This window comes from Culex quinquefasciatus, chromosome 3, assembly GCF_015732765.1.
Source record: "Culex quinquefasciatus strain JHB chromosome 3, VPISU_Cqui_1.0_pri_paternal, whole genome shotgun sequence".
NCBI lineage: Eukaryota > Metazoa > Arthropoda > Insecta > Diptera > Culicidae > Culex > Culex quinquefasciatus.
In genome coordinates, this window is record NC_051863.1 from 35682248 (window position 1) to 35703875 (window position 21628).

At 33.9% G+C, this 21628-nt stretch overlaps 1 protein-coding gene across 1 annotated transcript in view; it reads right to left on the reverse strand.

Moving 5' to 3' along the window:
* Window positions 1-17194, reverse strand: part of LOC119769384 (sorting nexin-27) — a 39848-nt gene extending 22654 nt beyond the window's left edge. The window contains exon 1 of the mRNA XM_038261460.1: window positions 16237-17194. Coding sequence (XP_038117388.1) covers window positions 16237-16535 — 299 coding nt within the window. The 5' untranslated portion in view covers window positions 16536-17194. The remainder of the gene's footprint in view (window positions 1-16236) is intronic.
* Between the last annotated feature and the right edge of the window lie 4434 nt (window positions 17195-21628).

Here is a 21628-nt window from a genome sequence, read left to right on the forward strand (position 1 = left end):
TTTTTGTATGGACAGCTGACAAATTTGTATGGAAAATTATATGGCAAAATGGCTTCTTTGGCACCATAAAAGTTTCAGTCGGATTAAAAAAAAATCGAATGACTGAAATCTCAGAGAATTGCTCATATATGGATAGATGGGCACTCAAAACTGGCCGTTTTCAGTTTTTTCTATTTTTTTAAATAAAATTGTGACCCCATATCAAAATATTTTTTTCGAAAAGTTCAAAAAAATCCTATAGATTTGTCTTAGAAACATGGAAGATTGAACTATTGGTTGCTAAGATACAGCGAATAAAAAAAACAGGAAACTTTAAAATTTCTACATTTTTAACACTTAAAAAGCCATGCCCCCATAGAAACAAAATTTTAAAATATAGCAAATCATATCTCCGGTTCGTTTCATCCAATGTTGATGAATCTTTCAGGGCAGGTCCAGGAGGTTTAAGTCTAGTTTTGAATTACCCCCGATTTTCTATGACTTAAAAGTTGAAGGATTGAAGGAGGTCCTCTTAACCCTCTACTGCCCAATTTTTTTTCGAAAATATTAATTTTTTCGCGTGTTTAGGAAGTCATTTTGAGCAACTTTTGTTCTAAGAAAAACTTAACTTCTCTTGTTTTATGTTTTATGTTTTTCTTGTTTCTTTTTTAGTATTTTTATTTGCATTTATCTGGTTTAGTTTATGTTTGTTTTTGATAGTATTTGGCCTATTCTACCACTTCCTAACATTACATTTTGACTATCTAATTTTTTCATGTTTCTGCTATAGAATGGCACCATTATCAATTAAAATACGTGAAAGCATAGTTCTTAAAATATAGGAAATGTTAGTAAAAAAAACTGGGTGCTGAATAGTGGTGCGCAAAACGGCCTCAATTTTGAACTGTCAAATTAACTGTTCGCCAGAAGTAGAGAATATTGTTATCGATCATTAAATTTTTTTTTTTCAAAGGATGAAAAATTTTTGGCTTTTGAAGACCTGCAGTTGAAGTCAAGAAATCTTTAAAAAGTTGAAGGCGAGATCGTCATTTTTTTTATAATTACGAATTGAAGTTGTTTATGGAGTCGATGCGGTTATATCTATCCAGAAGCTGTCTTGATTTGATTCACATAAACAAAATTTTCCAGCAAAACATATCAAAAACTGGCCAAAATGAAACACAAACAACTAAACATAAAACAGCTCATTTATCAGTAAGAAAAAGTCATGCTTGTGCTTGAACAGCTTCCTAGTTTGTAGATGGAAACAAAGTGGGATCATTCGGAAATCACGTTACACATTCGCTCTGTTCATCATCCAGGTAAATTACACAGCCAAAGTAAAAAAAAAAATACATTTTTTTTTTTAAATTGGAAGAGTCACAATAAGATAAGTCAAAGTTCCAACTCCTAAATTTATTAAAATTTCAAGAATTGTTCTTTCCAATGCTTTTTAACGATCAAAAGATGGTTGGAAAATGGTGTTTTGGCCAAACCCGTTTATAGGCGGGGTTGGGTTGTAGAGGGTTAAACATATCAAATAATTTCAAAAAATTAAAAATACTGATTTTAGGAAATTGTTAATTTGACATTTTTTTCCGTGTACCTATTTGTTCTGAATAGTCTCATCATTGTACTTACAAGTTTGTCGAAGACAACAAATCGATCAGAGAATTAAGCATAAGCATAAGCATAGGTGCCCACCCGCAGTTGCTACTCCGTTATTGACCAGGACCTCCAGAAGTTACATCCACGAGCCGTGGAAGATAAGTGGGAGCTATCTTTCCTCGCTTCGCAACTTCTCAAAGGCCCCTATCATGCTGATCAATACCGGCGCCGGCCACGACCAGTGGTAGGGTCACGGGGAAGTGGATGGGAATGTTAGTCCGATACTTGAGTGATAGAGACCGCCCAATCGACTGCATCTCCGACAAAGTATCACATGAGTTTTGAGGGGGTTAGTAGATGGGTATGAGGTCAGGATTCACGAGTGGCAGTGATGTGACCATGAGCATTTTGTTTATCGGTTGAAAATTTTAAATCTTAGGCAGCCGGCTGCGGAAAGATTGATAATTGATCATTTAAAAAGTTTTTTTTATCGAACGGCTGCCAGCCGAGCAGTAGTGCTATGGGCTGGACTTATCAGTATATTTTAACTATTTTCAATTTAGATAACGCGAGCAAATTTCAAAACTAGTAAATAAATGACGCTTTACTCTTCATAAAATCGATCGATGCCAGTTGGAATAAATTTTTACGATCATTTACGATGAAAATTATCGCGAAAAAACAGGACTGCGCGTCCCCAGAAGCACTGCACTTATGATGTCCAATAAGTTATAATAACAACTCACACAAGCACACAAAGAGCGACATAAAAGAAATGAAAATGAGCATGCAAAAACAAGACAGCGCGTCCGCGTGGTCAGCGCACTAATCACAACAAATCGATCAGAGAATTCCTCAATAAGATACAGATTTTGGAAAATATTTGCGATTTTGAATTTTGTGGTCACTTTTGCTCTTGTGAAATTTGTTACTATCCTTCTGTAAAATTTGGGAGGGAAAGTCAAATGTTTTATTTTTACATTCAAAACTTTTTGCTAGCAAAACCTCAGCGAACGTCCTCGTTGGATTGATTGTTTACTTTGCCTCACACTGTGTCCACGCAGAGTACTAATTTTAGCCGCAATTTGCTATCATTAGCGACCCTTTTCACGGCCTCGGCACGTGCACAATCAGCCACCACCAAGCCGCTCCAACCTGGGAAGGGGAGGTCCTACCTTTGACTTTTGCTTTATTTTGATTGGTAATTCATAACAGGATAGTTTGAAACGTTGTTTACACAGAGTGAAAATGATACAAATAATTAACAATTACATTGCGAACAAATTTAAAACGTTCTAGGAAATTTAAAGACTTGAGCGTTCAACCATTTATTCTGTAAAATGTGAGCCAAATAAATTCCAGAACGACTGCACGACTTGTTTTCGCAAACCAGCTTTAACCAACGTTCCCTGGAACCGTTTTTTTTATTCCTCTTCCTAGTAACAGAAAAAAAACAGCCTCGTGAAAGCCAAACCAGCTCACATGCCCCACCGATTATCGTTTCCCAATTTGCCGACCCGAAAATTGCTTCCCGAAGCCGCACGGCACATAACTCAATCAATTGCCGGTAATACGATAATATTGCGGTTCGAATGGCATCTGTGTCATTCCCGGAGAAATGCAGCCACACCACAATAACACACAACCACCACCCCCACACCACACGTGCCCTGGGTCCAGGGTTTTCGTCATCGTTCGATTAATCCATCGTGTTACGATCTCCATATACCTAACTGTGACTTATGATTGGAGCTCTTAGTGGCTGTAGCTATGCCATGGCTTGGCGAATGTTTTATTTTTAGCCAAACTTGGCAGTTGGTCCACGTCCAGAGCCATCGATAAAGCTAATAAATAAAGCAATTTTGCTCACCTATGAGAAATGGGGCTTCTCTGACATTTTTAGCTCGGTTTCAAGTTATAATGTTTAAAATTGCAAATAAAGAAAAAAAGAAGGAATTCCATACTCATCCCCACTAAAAAAACGACAAACCATCAAGATAGAGGAAAAAAAGGTAAAACATGGCAAAAATCAAACCCACCGAATGTCCGGATCGCTGGCTGCTGTGAGCTATCCTAACATGATAAGCAAATATTTGCAATTCTCTCTCTCTCTGATTCGACTTTTGAGCTGTTCCTGGTTGTTTTGCTGTTCGAACCAGATGCATCACCCAGCAGACAGAAACGCCATCAGATCGGTGGTGGTCGGGGCCACTCCAACAACAAAGTTGCTCAGAAGATTGCGAAAAAAAAATGAAAAATATATATTAAAAAAAACAAAACAAGCACAACAGCTGCTGAAAGATGGGCGTTTTTATTCGTGCGATTTGCACAAGTACTGGTTTCAATTAGTACGGAGGAAGCGGTTTTCTTTTGCGCAATTTAGTTTTTTTTTGTACTGAATGCTGTTCAATTATTTTCCTTCTTTGATATTGATTGCTTTATGCGTTGAGTATTAGCTATGACTTCAGACAAAAAATAAACATTTGATTAGGGGTAACTTTCTTGTCCTTAATTTCAATCTAAAATATAATAAAATTCAAAAATCAAATTATTCGCTCTACAACATTGGGTAATTCTCTACCAACTCACACGAAATCGGGAAAAGTTGCCTCGACCCCTCTTCGGTTTGCGTGAAACTTTGTCCTAAGGGGTAACTTTTGTCCCCGTTTTTTTGATATCTCGTGACGGAGGGGCGGTACGACCCCTTCCATTTTTGAACATGCGAAAAAAGAGGTGTTTTTCAACAATTTGCAGCCTGAAACGGTGATGAGATAGAAATTTGGTGTCAAAGGGACTTTTATGTAAAATTAGACGCCCGATTTGATGGCGTACTCAGAATTCCGAATAAACGTATTTTTCATCGAAAAAAACACTAAAAAAGTTTTAAAAATTCTCCCATTTTCCGTTACTCGACTGTAAAAATTTTGGAACATGTCATTTTATGGGAAATTTAATGTACTTTTCGAATCTACATTGACCCAGAAGGGTAATTTTTCATTTAGAACAAATTTTTCATTTTAAAATTTCGTGTTTTTCTAACTTTGCAGGGTTATTTTTAGAGTGTAACAATGTTCTACAAAGTTGTAGAGCAGACAATTACAAAAATTTTGATATATAGACATAAGGGGTTTGCTTATAAACATCACGAGTTATCGCGATTTTACGAAAAAAAAGTTTTGAAAAAGTTACTTTTTGCGTTTCTCTTTGTTTTGTCGTCCGTGTCTGTCGCGGGTGACCATGAATGGCCATGATCGATGACGACCAACTTTTTCAAAACTTTTTTTTCGTAAAATCGCGATAAATCGTGATGTTTATAAGCAAACCGTCTGGGATCGGACCCAGGCCGACTGGGTGAGAGGCAATCACGCTTACCCCTACACCACGGTTCCCAACATAATAATAATAAAATTACTAAATTAAATAAATTACTAATAAACATTTACCTACTACTACTACTCATGATTTCGCAAATATTTTCGCGATTTTAAATTTTATTATTTGGATTAAACTTTGTCCACGCACTCTTTCATGGGTATGAAAATGTATGACATTCTGTATCTTGAGAAGGGATTTTCTGATCGATTTGGTTTTAGGGGACTAAAAAGACATTTCACCGATAGGGGGTAATGATGCAAAATCTGGTTTAGGAGACATGAATTTGTAGAAAAAATCGTGTTTTTAGGAAAATATCGTATATCATATTAAAAAATTATTTTGAATGCCAATTTCAATTTGCAATCGATAAGTACTTTACATTTTCTTTTGTGAAATATACCGTTTTCAACATATCTTTCCCCTGAGCAACTCTCTACGAAATCGGCCGATTTCAACCATTTTTATTTTTTGTATTTTTTTACTCAAATTTAGTTCTCGGCTTATCAGTCCCAGTAGCAAGTAAAACGAAAATTTTGTTTTTTTTTGTGTCATTGGTTCACCCATACAAGTCTCCATACAATTTTGGCAGCTGTCCATACAAAAATGGTACGTAAATATTCGAATATCTGTAACTTTTGAATGAATTTTCTGATCAATTTGGTTTCTTCGGCAAAGTTTTAGGTATTGTTGAGGACTATTGAGAAAAAAATAGGTACAGGGAAAAAAATTGCATTTTTTATCAACTTTTTTTCACAAAAACTCAATTTCCCAAAATACTTATTTTTTGATTTTCGAGATTTTTTGATATATTTTAGGGGACAAAAAACCCCAACTTTTGAGCCATAGAGAAAAATGGTCAAAAAATCTGCCGCCGAGTTGTGAATTTTTGAAAAAAAAAAATTCGATAAAAATCAAAATTTCATTCAAAAACAAATTTGAAGTAATTTTTATATGTAAAATTGAATTTCCAATAGAAAAGTACTTTACAGATTTTTTGATAAAAGGCTCTGTTTTCAAGGTATAGCCACCGAAAGTTTGATTTTAGCGAAATATTTGCAGTCTTTCGATTTTTAGAAATAGTGACCATGAGTGACCATTTCTAAAAATATTTTTTTTGAAAGACATTGAAGATTGGACCTCTGGTTAATGAGATACAGCGGCTTAAACAAAAAGATACACGAAAATTGAAGTTTTCTAAGTCACACCCAAACAGCCCACCATTTTCTAATGCCGATATCTCTGCAACTAATGGACCGATTTTCAATGTTGAAACATGGAACATTCGTGAAATTTTTCGATATTTTCGAAAAAAGTATTTTGAAAACTTTTAAATCAAGACTAACATTTTAAAAGGGCCAAACATTGAATATTACGCCCATTTGAAATGTAAGCCTTGATTTATTTTTTTTTTCAAAATATTTTTTACGAAACGATAGGAAAATTTCACGAATCATTTCATGGTGTTACGACGATTCCGTTCATATCTAGGAAACCATTGGTCCAATTTTAAAAGTTTAAAAATAAAACTTTTGTGAAAGTTTCAGAACTTTTCAATATTTTCATTTCATTTGTTTTCAAAATTTTAAAATCAAGCTAACTAACTAACTAGACTAAAATTTCAGAAGGGCTAAATATTCAATATTACGTATTTTAAAATATTAGTCTTGATTCCAAAATTTTAAATTGAATTATTTTTGAAGGGATGATTTTTTTTACAAAAGTTTCAATTCTTTACATTGAGAATTGAAACATTAGTCCCAGAGATATTGGCATTAGAAAATGGGAGACTGTTTGGGTGAGACTTTGAAAACTTCAAATTTCCTGTTTCTTTTTTCTTGTACCGCTGTATCTAAGCCAGAAATCTAATCTTTTAGGAAAAAGTTTGAGCCAAATAAAAAACTACAAATAAAATACATTGCCGGACTTCGACCATAATTGGTCATTTGTATAAAAGGTCGGATCGAAAAGGCTGAAAAGGAAAATTCAGCTTAATGAAAAAAAATATTTAGAGATGGACACTAATATTAAAATTTTAAATAAGACAATTTTATACCTAAAAACCTGTCCTGATTATCGGCTCAAAGATCAGAAATCGCTCACTCATCGCCGAACGAATCTTTGCCGACTGGAGTGCGCAACCATTCGCGAGCGAGCACGACCCGCTTAGCTGCCAGTGCCTTGGCCAATCGCTTCACAAAGTGAAACAAATACTTCGTGAATTTCTTTGCCTACTCCGTCCGTCGACCCAAGTCACACACGAATATATTCAGAGAGGCGAGATTCCAACAAAATACCGACAAGACGCTCTTTTGGCCTACACTACCACAGTTTGCCGTCAATTTACATTCGGCATAGTGGAAATTGCTGCCAAATGGTCCTTTGATGTAGTGTTATCACCAAAATTGCAAAACATTTTCGATAACATTGATTTAAAGTAGTTTAATAAATGACCAAAACAAAGCCGATCGCAGACTGCTTCAAGTCAACTTTGAACGACATAGCGCAATCAGCCTCTCTGAGACATTCGCTGTATTACCCGATTGGAGTGAGAGGGAGAGCAAAGAGAGAGTATTCAGTAGCGATTGGTGTGGAAGTGACAAACTGTAGGAAACGGTCAGAGCAGTTTTTCGTCGGGTTTGATTTTTGATCGTACGTGAATGATTTTTTTTGGAGTAATCTTGTCTAAAAATCGTCATAGCTTGAAAATGATAGAATTTCCTAAATTAACTTTTTGCAATTCCGTCGTGAAACTACTTACTTTTCCTGTCATTCTTGAACTACAGAATAGTCTACTTTGTGTGTGTGTGCAACCAACCAAACGGGACCACGCGGTCGCTTCTTACAAATTGAGTTGTTTCCATGTATTTTTAGATCTACATTCTATACATGCAAATAACTCGCATAGGCATTTGGTGTTAGCTCTGCCGAGCTTCGGTGACCCATTTCTACGCTAGCTAGCCGAGCGCGAGGTACTTCAGCTTTATCGACAAGCCCCGAACGTTTGGACCAATCGGATTCAAACGTTATTTAGAACTTCCGAACCCTTGTCAAATGGACAAGGACCCAGCGCGTATATGGTTGATAGTAACAGTATTCCTAATTCCAGTCATAGCTCACCAAGTCGCGATGGCCTATTGGTGAGCATTTTTGCTTACCAATCCAAAGGACGGGGGATCGAACCATCATTACATTTTTACTTCCAATATCACTAATAAATATTTTGTAATTTTCAACAGCACCAACACTGCAGCAATGCATGTTTTAAACATAATTTTAGAAACTACCAGGCCTGTTATTTTTTTCCCCGACCAAAGTCGATAGACAAAAACATTAAATAAGATTTTTACTAGCCTAACTTGGCCTTAGTAAAAACTCAATGAGCCTCGAGTCTCGACTCGATTCAGGCTCGATCTCTTTAAGTTTTAAGTTTAAAGTTTAAAGTTTAAAGTTTAAAGTTTAAAGTTTTAAGTTTTAAGTTTAAAGTTTAAAGTTTAAAGTTTAAAGTTTAAAGTTTAAAGTTTAAAGTTTTAAGTTTTAAGTTTTAAGTTTTAAGTTTTAAGTTTTAAGTTTTAAGTTTTAAGTTTTAAGTTTTAAGTTTTCAGTTTTAAGTTTTAAGTTTTAAGTTTTAAGTTTTAAGTTTTAAGTTTTAAGTTTAAAGTTTTAAGTTTAAAGTTTAAAGTTTAAAGTTTAAAGTTTTAAGTTTTAAGTTTTAAGTTTTAAGTTTTAAGTTTTAAGTTTTAAGTTTTAAGTTTTAAGTTTTAAGTTTTAAGTTTTAAGTTTTAAGTTTTAAGTTTTAAGTTTTAAGTTTTAAGTTTTAAGTTTTAAGTTTTAAGTTTTAAGTTTTAAGTTTTAAGTTTTAAGTTTTAAGTTTTAAGTTTTAAGTTTTAAGTTTTAAGTTTTAAGTTTTAAGTTTTAAGTTTTAAGTTTTAAGTTTTAAGTTTTAAGTTTTAAGTTTTAAGTTTTAAGTTTTAAGTTTTAAGTTTTAAGTTTTAAGTTTTAAGTTTTAAGTTTTAAGTTTTAAGTTTTAAGTTTTAAGTTTTAAGTTTTAAGTTTTAAGTTTTAAGTTTTAAGTTTTAAGTTTTAAGTTTTAAGTTTTAAGTTTTAAGTTTTAAGTTTTAAGTTTTAAGTTTTAAGTTTTAAGTTTTAAGTTTTAAGTTTTAAGTTTTAAGTTTTAAGTTTTAAGTTTTAAGTTTTATGTTTTAAGTTTTAAGTTTTAAGTTTTAAGTTTTAAGTTTTAAGTTTTAAGTTTTAAGTTTTAAGTTTTATGTTTTAAGTTTTAAGAGGGATCGCAGCAACCGTGCGCGAAGTCGGAAGCGAAAATTATTAGCTGTCGTTTTTTCACCCTTTTTTTGTGAAAAAAGTATTTTAACATTATGAAGATCAACGCAAAATTTCTGATGATGACCAGTGGAAGTTTTGGAAGCGGAGCTTTCGCGATTATCTGGACCAGCTCTCTTCAATTCCTCAAGTGTCGTCGTCGGATGAAATGGCAGTTTTGGCCAGATGAGGTCTGCGGTTCAGGCCCCCTAGCTGCAGCCGTTGTTGGAGTGGTGATATTCGGAGTTAAGGAACACTTCCACTTAATTCGATCGGCCTGTTTTTCATCAAGAATTTGGGATCTGACGATCGGGACCCCACCCACCTGGCTGTGTCTTTTCAAGATTTGCTGTTCCTTGGTGAGAGCTTTCCATCATTATTTGCTATTTGACTATATTCCCCTTTATTATAATATAATATTATAAATTCAATAACCCTCCTACCCCTTTCTCACTTTCCCATTCCCCAATCCCAATTTCCCCAACTCCAATTTTCCCATTTCCACTTCCCCCCTAAAAATATAAATAATTGCCAATTTACACTAACACACCACACCCAACTTATTCGGAGCGTTTGGTACGGTATGTCCACGCATCCTTCCTCCCCTGTTGATTCTGTGAAATGTGGTCCGTTCACAGAATCTGTCTCTGCGGTTAATGCAACGCAGTAGGCCTGGCCGCTTTAATTTTTGCAATACATTTTCGGGGTAACTCGGATGTACTGCAATTATTACTATTGACAAGAAGGAACTTGGGGCGTAATCTAACCACAAGTTCTTCCAGGATGCTTTCTTCGGACTGGCTGCGCTTGTGTTCGATTAGATTAGTTAAGTTTTATGTTTTAAGTTTTAAGTTTTATGTTTTAAGTTTTAAGTTTTAAGTTTTAAGTTTTAAGTTTTAAGTTTTAAGTTTTAAGTTTTAAGTTTTAAGTTTTTAGTTTTAAGTTTTAAGTTGTTTGTTTTTAGTTTTTAGTTTTTAGTTTTTAGTTTTTAGTTTTTAGTTTTTAGTTTTTAGTTTTTATTTTTTAGTTTTTAGTTTTTAGTTTTTAGTTTTTAGTTTTTAGTTTTTAGTTTTTAGTTTTTAGTTTTTAGTTTTTAGTTTTTAGTTTTAGTTTTTAGTTTTTAGTTTTTAGTTTTTAGTTTTTAGTTTTTAGTTTTTAGTTTTTAGTTTTTAGTTTTTAGTTTTTAGTTTTTAGTTTTTAGTTTTTAGTTTTTAGTTTTTAGTTTTTAGTTTTTAGTTTTTAGTTTTTAGTTTTTAGTTTTTAGTTTTTAGTTTTTAGTTTTTAGTTTTTAGTTTTTAGTTTTTAGTTTTTAGTTTTTAGTTTTTAGTTTTTAGTTTTTAGTTTTTAGTTTTTAGTTTTTAGTTTTTAGTTTTTAGTTTTTAGTTTTTAGTTTTTAGTTTTTAGTTTTTAGTTTTTAGTTTTTAGTTTTTAGTTTTTAGTTTTTAGTTTTTAGTTTTTAGTTTTTAGTTTTTAGTTTTTAGTTTTAGTTTTTAGTTTTTAGTTTTTAGTTTTTAGTTTTTAGTTTTTAGTTTTTAGTTTTTAGTTTTTAGTTTTTAGTTTTTAGTTTTTAGTTTTTAGTTTTTAGTTTTTAGTTTTTAGTTTTTAGTTTTAGTTTTTAGTTTTTAGTTTTTAGTTTTTAGTTTTTAGTTTTTAGTTTTTAGTTTTTAGTTTTTAGTTTTTAGTTTTTAGTTTTTAGTTTTTAGTTTTTAGTTTTTAGTTTTTAGTTTTTAGTTTTTAGTTTTTAGTTTTTAGTTTTTAGTTTTTAGTTTTTAGTTTTTAGTTTTTAGTTTTTAGTTTTTAGTTTTTAGTTTTTAGTTTTTAGTTTTTAGTTTTTAGTTTTTAGTTTTAGTTTTTAGTTTTTAGTTTTTAGTTTTTAGTTTTTAGTTTTTAGTTTTTAGTTTTTAGTTTTTAGTTTTAGTTTTTAGTTTTAGTTTTTAGTTTTTAGTTTTTAGTTTTTAGTTTTTAGTTTTTAGTTTTTAGTTTTTAGTTTTTAGTTTTTAGTTTTTAGTTTTTAGTTTTTAGTTTTTAGTTTTAGTTTTTAGTTTTTAGTTTTTAGTTTTTAGTTTTTAGTTTTTAGTTTTTAGTTTTTAGTTTTTAGTTTTTAGTTTTTAGTTTTTAGTTTTTAGTTTTAGTTTTTAGTTTTAGTTTTTAGTTTTTAGTTTTTAGTTTTTAGTTTTTAGTTTTTAGTTTTTAGTTTTTAGTTTTAGTTTTTAGTTTTTAGTTTTAGTTTTTAGTTTTAGTTTTTAGTTTTAGTTTTTAGTTTTTAGTTTTTAGTTTTTAGTTTTTAGTTTTAGTTTTTAGTTTTAGTTTTTAGTTTTTAGTTTTTAGTTTTTAGTTTTTAGTTTTTAGTTTTTAGTTTTTAGTTTTTAGTTTTTAGTTTTTAGTTTTTAGTTTTTAGTTTTTAGTTTTTAGTTTTAGTTTTTAGTTTTTAGTTTTTAGTTTTTAGTTTTTAGTTTTTAGTTTTTAGTTTTTAGTTTTTAGTTTTTAGTTTTTAGTTTTTAGTTTTTAGTTTTTAGTTTTTAGTTTTTAGTTTTTAGTTTTTAGTTTTAGTTTTTAGTTTTTAGTTTTAGTTTTTAGTTTTTAGTTTTTAGTTTTTAGTTTTTAGTTTTTAGTTTTAGTTTTTAGTTTTTAGTTTTTAGTTTTTAGTTTTTAGTTTTTAGTTTTTAGTTTTTAGTTTTTAGTTTTTAGTTTTTAGTTTTTAGTTTTAGTTTTTAGTTTTTAGTTTTTAGTTTTTAGTTTTTAGTTTTTAGTTTTTAGTTTTTAGTTTTTAGTTTTTAGTTTTTAGTTTTTAGTTTTTAGTTTTTAGTTTTTAGTTTTTAGTTTTTAGTTTTTAGTTTTTAGTTTTTAGTTTTTAGTTTTTAGTTTTTAGTTTTTAGTTTTTAGTTTTAGTTTTTAGTTTTTAGTTTTTAGTTTTTAGTTTTTAGTTTTAGTTTTTAGTTTTTAGTTTTTAGTTTTTAGTTTTTAGTTTTTAGTTTTTAGTTTTTAGTTTTTAGTTTTTAGTTTTTAGTTTTAGTTTTTAGTTTTTAGTTTTTAGTTTTTAGTTTTAGTTTTTAGTTTTTAGTTTTTAGTTTTTAGTTTTTAGTTTTTAGTTTTTAGTTTTTAGTTTTAGTTTTTAGTTTTTAGTTTTTAGTTTTTAGTTTTTAGTTTTTAGTTTTTAGTTTTAGTTTTTAGTTTTTAGTTTTTAGTTTTTAGTTTTTAGTTTTTAGTTTTTAGTTTTTAGTTTTTAGTTTTTAGTTTTTAGTTTTTAGTTTTTAGTTTTTAGTTTTTAGTTTTTAGTTTTTAGTTTTTAGTTTTTAGTTTTTAGTTTTTAGTTTTTAGTTTTTAGTTTTTAGTTTTTAGTTTTTAGTTTTTAGTTTTTAGTTTTTAGTTTTTAGTTTTTAGTTTTTAGTTTTTAGTTTTTAGTTTTTAGTTTTTAGTTTTTAGTTTTTAGTTTTTAGTTTTTAGTTTTTAGTTTTTAGTTTTTAGTTTTAGTTTTTAGTTTTTAGTTTTTAGTTTTTAGTTTTTAGTTTTTAGTTTTTAGTTTTTAGTTTTTAGTTTTTAGTTTTTAGTTTTAGTTTTTAGTTTTTAGTTTTTAGTTTTTAGTTTTTAGTTTTTAGTTTTTAGTTTTTAGTTTTTAGTTTTTAGTTTTTAGTTTTTAGTTTTTAGTTTTTAGTTTTTAGTTTTTAGTTTTTAGTTTTTAGTTTTTAGTTTTTAGTTTTTAGTTTTTAGTTTTTAGTTTTTAGTTTTTAGTTTTTAGTTTTTAGAGTGCATAATTGGCAAAGGGAGCGCGTGGTCGTAAAAAAATATTCGGAGTGAAAAGTGATTTTTTTTTTGTTTGTGCCTTTTGTTTCGCATTTTTGACGTGAATTGTGCGCTGCGAGGAGAAGATTACCCTCTGAAAATGCAGCGCATCAGTGCATAATTGGCAAAGGGATCGCGTGGTAGTAAAAAAATATTCGGAGTGAAAAGTGATTTTTTTTTGTGTGTGCCTTTTGTTTCGCATTTTTATCGTGAATTCTGGAGCAACATTTGAAAGGGGCGGTACGACATTGCTCTTACGGCCTTTCGTCCCATTTAAACGCGTGTAATGAAAGGCCGTAAGAGCAATGTCGTACCGCCCCTTTCAAATGTTGCTCTGGAATTGTGATATAGTTTTCGATAAAAACGATCCGAGTTCGTTAGGTTTATCGCGTAACAAAATTATTTTGATTCATCAAGAACGTCGTGTGGTGCGCTAGTCTTTTTTGTGTTGAAAAGACCTTCCCATAGCTCCGTAGCTCGGAGGGCTCGACGTCGGTTGTTTGTGTGTTAAGCCCTCTCCATAGCATCGTAGCTCGAGAGGCAACGAAAATCAATACCTTATCTAGCTAATAGAAAGAAGATAGGAAGGCACTTGATGATTGAGTTCGTCGCGTCTATTCCGTAACAAATTCATGAACTAAAAGATTATATAATTAAAAATCAGACTACGCTATCATTGCAGCATTGCGTTTAACACCTCATACTATAAACAAATATTATTTGGTTTTATCTTTCCACAGCCGGCTGTCTAAGATTAAACCATTTCATTAAAAATTTAACAACAGTTAAACGGGAAATGTCTCATCCGCAGCATCCGATTGCTTGCCTTGAGAATAAAACATAATACTTTTCAACAAACACTATGATTTTGGGTCGCATCATCATCTTCTATGATGAATCCTGACCAAACACCCTATCCTACTAACCAATTTTCAGGTTCCTGGCGCTTGTGGGGTGTAAGCACAGAGTAAATCAGCTGCCCTAGTAGCAACCTGCGCTAACTAACATTCCCGTCCCTTAAAATCGAGATCTACAAACTGACATGGCGGGCGCCGTTGGTGGCCAATGACTGTTACCTATTCGCAACTGATCTTGCTTTAGCAATCATGGTGTTTTATCTTTTCAGCGCATTCATACATGCTGTTGATAAGGGAAACACCACTAGATCGTCGAAGCCTATGATCAGTAGTGCTGAAAGGATATTACGGTTCTGTTCAGCAACGGAGGGGCAACCATGGGTGATCTCTCATGCTCATGCTCATGCTCATGCTTTAGTTTTTAGTTTTTAGTTTTTAGTTTTTAGTTTTTAGTTTTTAGTTTTTAGTTTTTAGTTTTTAGTTTTTAGTTTTTAGTTTTTAGTTTTTAGTTTTTAGTTTTTAGTTTTTAGTTTTAGTTTTTAGTTTTTAGTTTTTAGTTTTTAGTTTTTAGTTTTTAGTTTTTAGTTTTTAGTTTTAGTTTTTAGTTTTTAGTTTTTAGTTTTTAGTTTTTAGTTTTTAGTTTTTAGTTTTTAGTTTTTAGTTTTAGTTTTTAGTTTTTAGTTTTTAGTTTTTAGTTTTTAGTTTTTAGTTTTTAGTTTTTAGTTTTTAGTTTTAGTTTTTAGTTTTAGTTTTTAGTTTTTAGTTTTAGTTTTTAGTTTTTAGTTTTTAGTTTTTAGTTTTAGTTTTTAGTTTTTAGTTTTTAGTTTTTAGTTTTTAGTTTTTAGTTTTTAGTTTTTAGTTTTTAGTTTTTAGTTTTTAGTTTTTAGTTTTTAGTTTTTAGTTTTTAGTTTTTAGTTTTTAGTTTTTAGTTTTAGTTTTTAGTTTTAGTTTTTAGTTTTTAGTTTTTAGTTTTTAGTTTTTAGTTTTTAGTTTTTAGTTTTTAGTTTTTAGTTTTTAGTTTTTAGTTTTTAGTTTTTAGTTTTTAGTTTTTAGTTTTTAGTTTTTAGTTTTTAGTTTTTAGTTTTTAGTTTTTAGTTTTTAGTTTTTAGTTTTTAGTTTTTAGTTTTTAGTTTTTAGTTTTTAGTACATATTAGCGCTTAGTACATATTAGCACTTATACGAATGGCTTTAGTTGCATTGTTATGTAAATCTCAACTTTCAATTAGCAAAGTCTTCATTTTAGTCAGAACCACGACAAAATCACCTGTGAGCGTAACTATTCGCACAGTGACTTTCAATTTCGCCCAATCTCCGCTGATGGTGGAGGTGTTTGCTTATCGCACCGAATAATCTCACAACTGGCAATTTTTGGCACCGTCAGATGCGAAACTCAGTGTGTTCATTCGTTTTATTTTGTGCAATTCCCCTCCCCCGGTTAAACCCGGTAATCTTCTCGACAAAGTCCGTCGTCCGTTCCCATCGTATGTACCAACTCTTGTTGCTGCTGCCCTGAGGAGGAGGACAATACGACCGAAAAGAAGCTGGGTGTGTGTTTGTGTACAAACAAGGTGAGCTGAGCTGGGTTGCCTTCTTTCTGTCGGAGACGAAACAGCGTGTTTGATGTCCCGTTCCCTTCGGATATTGCAAGTCGACCAGCAGCAGCGGCAGCTAGAGCAGAGTACGCAAAAGAATGTTAACCTGTGGGGACAAGTGTGCCGGGCCTTCGGGTGTTTATTCTGTACACTTCTTGCTGTGACCATCCACCTACTCACTTTTTATACGGTCTTAAGCTGGGTAACATGAATACTTCTGCACGAAATCAGTCAATTGTAGGAAATTTTAATTTTTTATTTATTTTTTATTTGGCTCAAGCTTTGTGGTGGCCTTTTCAAAATTTTTAAATATTTTTGTCACAATAAGGTTGAATTCCATTTGAAACATGTTTCTATGTTTGGTAAATTTCAAGAACAAAAAAAAACAAGTTACATAAAACTGTCCCACATTCACCTCAATCGATTTCTCCTACCCTATTCTGTATGTTCTTTCGCTAATCGACATTGCCAGTTGTTGGTAGAATGCAAAAACCTGCTTTGGAGCAGCTCACAGAACCACTGCTTCGAGAGCGAATGAACTGGCTAGTGTAAAGAGGTGGCCACAACAACACGAAAACGCAACAAAGAAAGGGGAGAGACCAATCAGCTCTTGAACTGTTGGTCGTCCAAGATTCTGGTTCTCGGCCGCGATGTGCTCTATCAGCGCATCAATTCGCAACGCGGCAATCGCTCAGTTTAATCTAATTAAGGAGACACGGAACACTTACACTTCCAGAATGCGGTCGCCCTTCTTGATGCCGGCCAGCTCGGCGGCCCCGTTGTCCAGGACGGCGCTGACGTGCTGCAGCGGTGCGTACAGCTCGCCGTTAATGGACCGCAGCTGGCCACCCTCGCTGACCTGGCCGCGTACGTTGAACCCGAAGCCGGTCTCTGTCTTGTGGATCGTCACGACCCGCGGGCCGCTGGCCGCATCCCTGATGCCACCGCCGTTCCGGGCTGCCGTAGTCGTGGCCATCGTAGACAGGTGCTTGCTTCTACCCCCAGAACCGACACCAATCACATCCATGCAACGCCGTCCCTTTGCGGTACACTGGTCCCCACGGGGACAACCCTGGTCGGCACTTTGGCACCAATTCTTCCCGAAGGAAGAGGCTTTTGCTTATTTTTTCTTCTTCTCGACTGCCCCGTTCACTGTGCCACCGTTATTGATTGGCGAACTTTTTCTTCCAGATTTCACCTTCCTTCACTGAGACACCAACCTTTTCGGAACAAGCAAACTCCAACCAGGTTCGGAACTGCGTTCCGATAGACTTCCAGACCGTACAAACCAGGCGAGTTTGAGAACCAGCAAAAATCTGGACACTTGCACACACACACACACTGCCAACGACCACCGAGCTAGTTGACCACTCTCTTCCGCCAGCTCCCCAAACCGCGGAGGACACCACTAATCCAGCAGGCAGGTTCTCACACACCAAATCACAGCCGTTCCATTTTGTTGCTCCCTTTCACCAAACTACCTTGTTCCACGCAAATTGGTTCCAGCTGGCCAACACGCTCATAAACTGACGGGGGACAAAGGTTCCGGACCGAACCGAACCTGCCGAGCTGGAACTCTTTCTCTCCTACCGAGGAAGGAACCGACACAAAACTAGTTTTTTTTTTGCATGAAATCGAATGCTCTGACTGGTTGTTCTGCTCTTTGTTTTAGACCAGTTTGGTTGCCTGTGCGCAGTAAACTCGTCGAAAGCAGCTGCGAGAAATGTCAAAGCTGTCAAAAGTTGGGACGGGCCCTGGTGGTGAACTTGTGGGGTTTAGACGATAGGGTTGTAGGGTGAAAGGCGGCTCGAAGCACAACCAAAATTTTAAAAATTAAATTTTGGTATCAAAAATAATATACATGAACATGAACTTTTTTTATGCTCATAAAAGTAGATAATAATCGACTAAAGTATTTATCAACTTGTACACATCAATCGACGAGGCAGACAGTCCTCTTCAAGATCCTGTCTTTTGAATTTGTAAAAAACCTATTCTTGAACGGGACCGTAGTGTAGGGGTATGCGTGGTTGCCTCTCACCCAGTCGGCTTGGGTTCGATCCCAGACGGTCCCGGTGGTATTTTTCCAGACGAGATTTATCTGATCACGCCTTCCGTCGGACGGGGAAGTAAATGTTGGTCCCGGTCTAACATAAAGGTCAGCTCAATCCAGGTGTAGGAGTCGTCTCCCTGTGTCCCTGCCTCGGTGGAGTCGCTGGTAGGCAGTTGGACTCACAATCCAAAGGTCGTCAGTTCGAATCCCGGGGTGGATGGAAGCTAAGGTGTAAAAGAGGTTTGCAATAACCTCAACAATCAAGCCTTCGGACACTTAGTTTCGAGTAGCAATCTCGTAATCGAGAACGCCAAGGCAATGGTGTAGAGTGAATAATTTGGTTTTTTATTGTTAAAAAATACACTGAAATAGGTGAAATTTAATTGGGTACTAAAGCCCTATGTCAATTTTTATGTACAACGGTAAAAACACGATTAAAAACCATTTCTGATCACTTTTTTCATTTTAATGCAAATTTTTATTTGGCAAGACAACGTTTTTTCGATGGATCAACTATGGTCTCCTTGGAACGAACTGTCAAGTAGGAGCTTTTCTGTCAAGAAGGACCGCAAGGCTTATTTTTTTTAAATTGATTTAAAAATCCATTTTAAACTCTTTGTGGTCGTACAAAGGGTCATTGTACTCAGGATAATAAGCTTTATCGCTGTAAACTATAATATCAGCAATCTAAGCTTCATTTTAGGACCCAATTGTCCGTACCCCTAATAAAACTACAAAATCTGATCGATTTGAGCGAATTGTTTAAGTATATATTGATGCTGTGTTTTATATACTGCTTCCGAACAAAACCGTTAACCATTCCGAATTGCCCCGGAACTGGTTCGATTCCCGCGGGGAAATTTTCTGGCGGTCAGATAGAAGTAAAAAAAACCCCATCTTTTGTCATTTGAAGCATCCATGTTCCGAAGTAGTCTTTTTTGTCGAAAAATGCCAATAAAAAGATATAAACAATGAATTTTTGAACAAATTTTGTTAAAATTTAAAACATAAGTTTTTTTGTTCCTAAAGTAATGCTTTGATAAGTTTTAGTAAAACAAATAAATTTAAACAATTTTTTATATATAAACTAACTAGAAAAGGCTATCAGAAGTTCGAAATCGTCACAACTAGGTTAAAGTAAGTTGATTAATAAACTGTCATTGAATCCGCTTTGTAGATGCCTGGTTCCGGCACAATCCGGATTGTTTTATGGTTTTGTTCCAAAATAGATTTTTTTAACAATGCACAGTGGTCCAGATTGCAAAATTAAGTGGAAAATGGTGAAGAAATCTAACTTTTCAGGAATATTTTTGGGAAAGTTGTTGGGCTCGCCAATCCAAGCAACTTTGTCGAATACAGTTATCTCGCAATCTACGCCATCTATGACCAAATTAAGAGAAAGCATCTGAACCAGGTACGGACAATAGAGCATTCTACGTGCGTATGTGTTGCGTGTACGTACACGAAAAAAAGTGAGGTTAAATTTTGTCCGGCCAGCAAAATAAAATGGTGCGCTAGTGTGCGTACGCGAAACGTCATAAAGCTCTATAGAGGTTTCTACGTACGCATATATTGCGTATACGTACTCGAAAAAGATTGAGGTTAAATTTTGTCCGGCCAGCAAAAGCAGATGGTGCGCTAGTGTGTATACGTGAAACGTCATAGAGCTCTATTATTTAACCGCATTTTTTGTTACTTTATTTATTGTTTATTGATTTACTGTATTTTTTGCCTTCCTCACTGAGGTAAGGCTATAATCCTGCTCGAAAAATGAACTTTTGAAATACAGCTCGTAGACCATGATTCATGTATACCTATCGACTCAGAATCGAAAACTGAACAAATGTCTGTGTGTATGTGTGTGTGTGTGTATGTATGTATGTGTTCAAAATTCTTGCCAAGTTTTCTCATCACTGGCTGGACCGATTTTGATCAAACCGGTTGCATTCGACTTGGTTTAGGGTCCAATACATCGCTATTGAATTGTTTGAAGTTTCGATAAGTAGTTCAAAAGTTATATATAAAAATGTGTTTTCACATTTATCCGGATCTCACTTATATGCATGAAAACGGATCCATCATCCAACCCATCGTTGGTTAGGTAGTCAATAGACCTTTCCAACGAGTCCAAAACATTGAAGATCTGGCAACCCTGTCTCGAGTTAAGACCACTTAAGTGATATTTATGTACTTTTTTGAAGCCGAATCTCACTTAAATGTATGTAAACGAAGTCCGGATCCATCATCCGACCCATCGTTGGTTAGGTAATCAAAAAACCTTTCCAACGAGTCCAAAGCATTGAAGATCTGGCAACCCTGTCTCGAGATATGCCCACTTAAGTAATATTTATGTACTTTTTGGAAGCCGGATCTCACTTAAATGTATGTAAACTATGTCCGGATCCACCATCCGACCCATCGTTGGTTAGGTAATCAAAAGACCTTTCCAACGAGCCTAAAACATTGAAGATCTGGCAACCCTGTCTCGAGATATGTCCACATAAGTGATATTGATGCACTTTTTTGAAGCCGGATCCCACTCAAATGTATGTAAACTATGTTCGGATCCACCATCCGACCCATCGTTGATTAGGTAATCGAAAAACCTTTCCAACGAGTCCAAAACATTGAAGATCTGGCAACCTTGTCTCGAGTTATGATTACTTAAGTTATATGTGTGTACATTAGGGTGGTCCAAATCCGGACTTTTTTGGGGCTACCCCCTGAAATCAAAGATTGACCCATCACTAGGCTAAATTCCAAATTTGAGCTCATTCTGACCACGGGAACCCCTCCCTCCAATCGCTTAAAGTTTGTATGGGAAAAATCGTCAAAATGTATGGAGAAAAGCAACTGTTTTACTTTTTTACCTGTGGAAGGCGCCATAATTATCCGATTCTTACCATTTCTCAAATGTAGAACCTTCATTAAATTTAGAACAGTTTCATTAAATTTGGGTCAGTTTTGGGCGCTAATAACTTCGCGGGAAAAAATCCTAAAAATATGGTGTCTTCGAGAAAGTTGTTCTAAATTTAATGAAGGTTCTACATTTGAGAAATGGTAAGAATCGGATAATTATGGCGCCTTCCACAGGTAAAAAAGTAAAACAGTTGCTTTTCTCCATACATTTTGACGATTTTTCCCATACAAACTTTAAGCGATTGGAGGGAGGGGTTCCCGTGGTCAGAATGAGCTCAAATTTGGAATTTAGCCTAGTGATGGGTCAATCTTTGATTTCAGGGGGTAGCCCCAAAAAAGTCCGGATTTGGACCACCCTAGTGTACATTTTTTCTGGATTCAAAAGAAAATAGCTGAAATATGTGTCCAAACCTCTCATATTACCCATTGTTGGTAAAAAGTGAAGAAGGCATCAACCACATAGGTGGATTAAGTTAGTTTTTTAAATACGTTTTTCTACAAACCGACAGGATTTTTAAGAGAACATTCTGCCTCGTCGATTGAGGTAAAAAAGTAGGTACTTTAGTCGATTTTTATGTACTTTTAAATTCAAATAAGTTTCCGTAAAATTTGTTTAATATTTGACTCACTGTAATTTTTTGATCAAGTGCTACCAAAACCGTCTAAACCGTCTCAACTTCGACCTGATGAGGCACTAGAGACCCTAAATAGGATCACTAATGAGGCGACACACACCTCTCGGAGGAGTTTGTACTGCAACGGAAGGCGAACTTGGGGGACAATGCGGAGCAAACTAAGTCGCGTGTCAAGTGTGCGAACTGTGACAGCAACGATACCGGGAATTACTGCGGGTGCGTCGCGAACAGGTCCTACCTCGGGGGCAGGAAATGATGAAAAAGAAAGCAGCAGCATTCCACTCTCCTTAGCGAAGTAGGGGAACAGCATCTAATTCCAGCGTGCCTCTAATGTTGGCAGGTCAGAACTTTGACATGCAATTAAAGCTAATTAAAAGCGTTTTCAACTGAAATCGAGTGATAAATAGCTCAATAAGAAGTGAGCAAGCAAGTTTCTACCAAAAGTTTTGCAAAATTAGTTGTTTAAATAGTGAAAATCAGCAAATTGGATGGAGTTAGGAGCGAGAGCTTAAC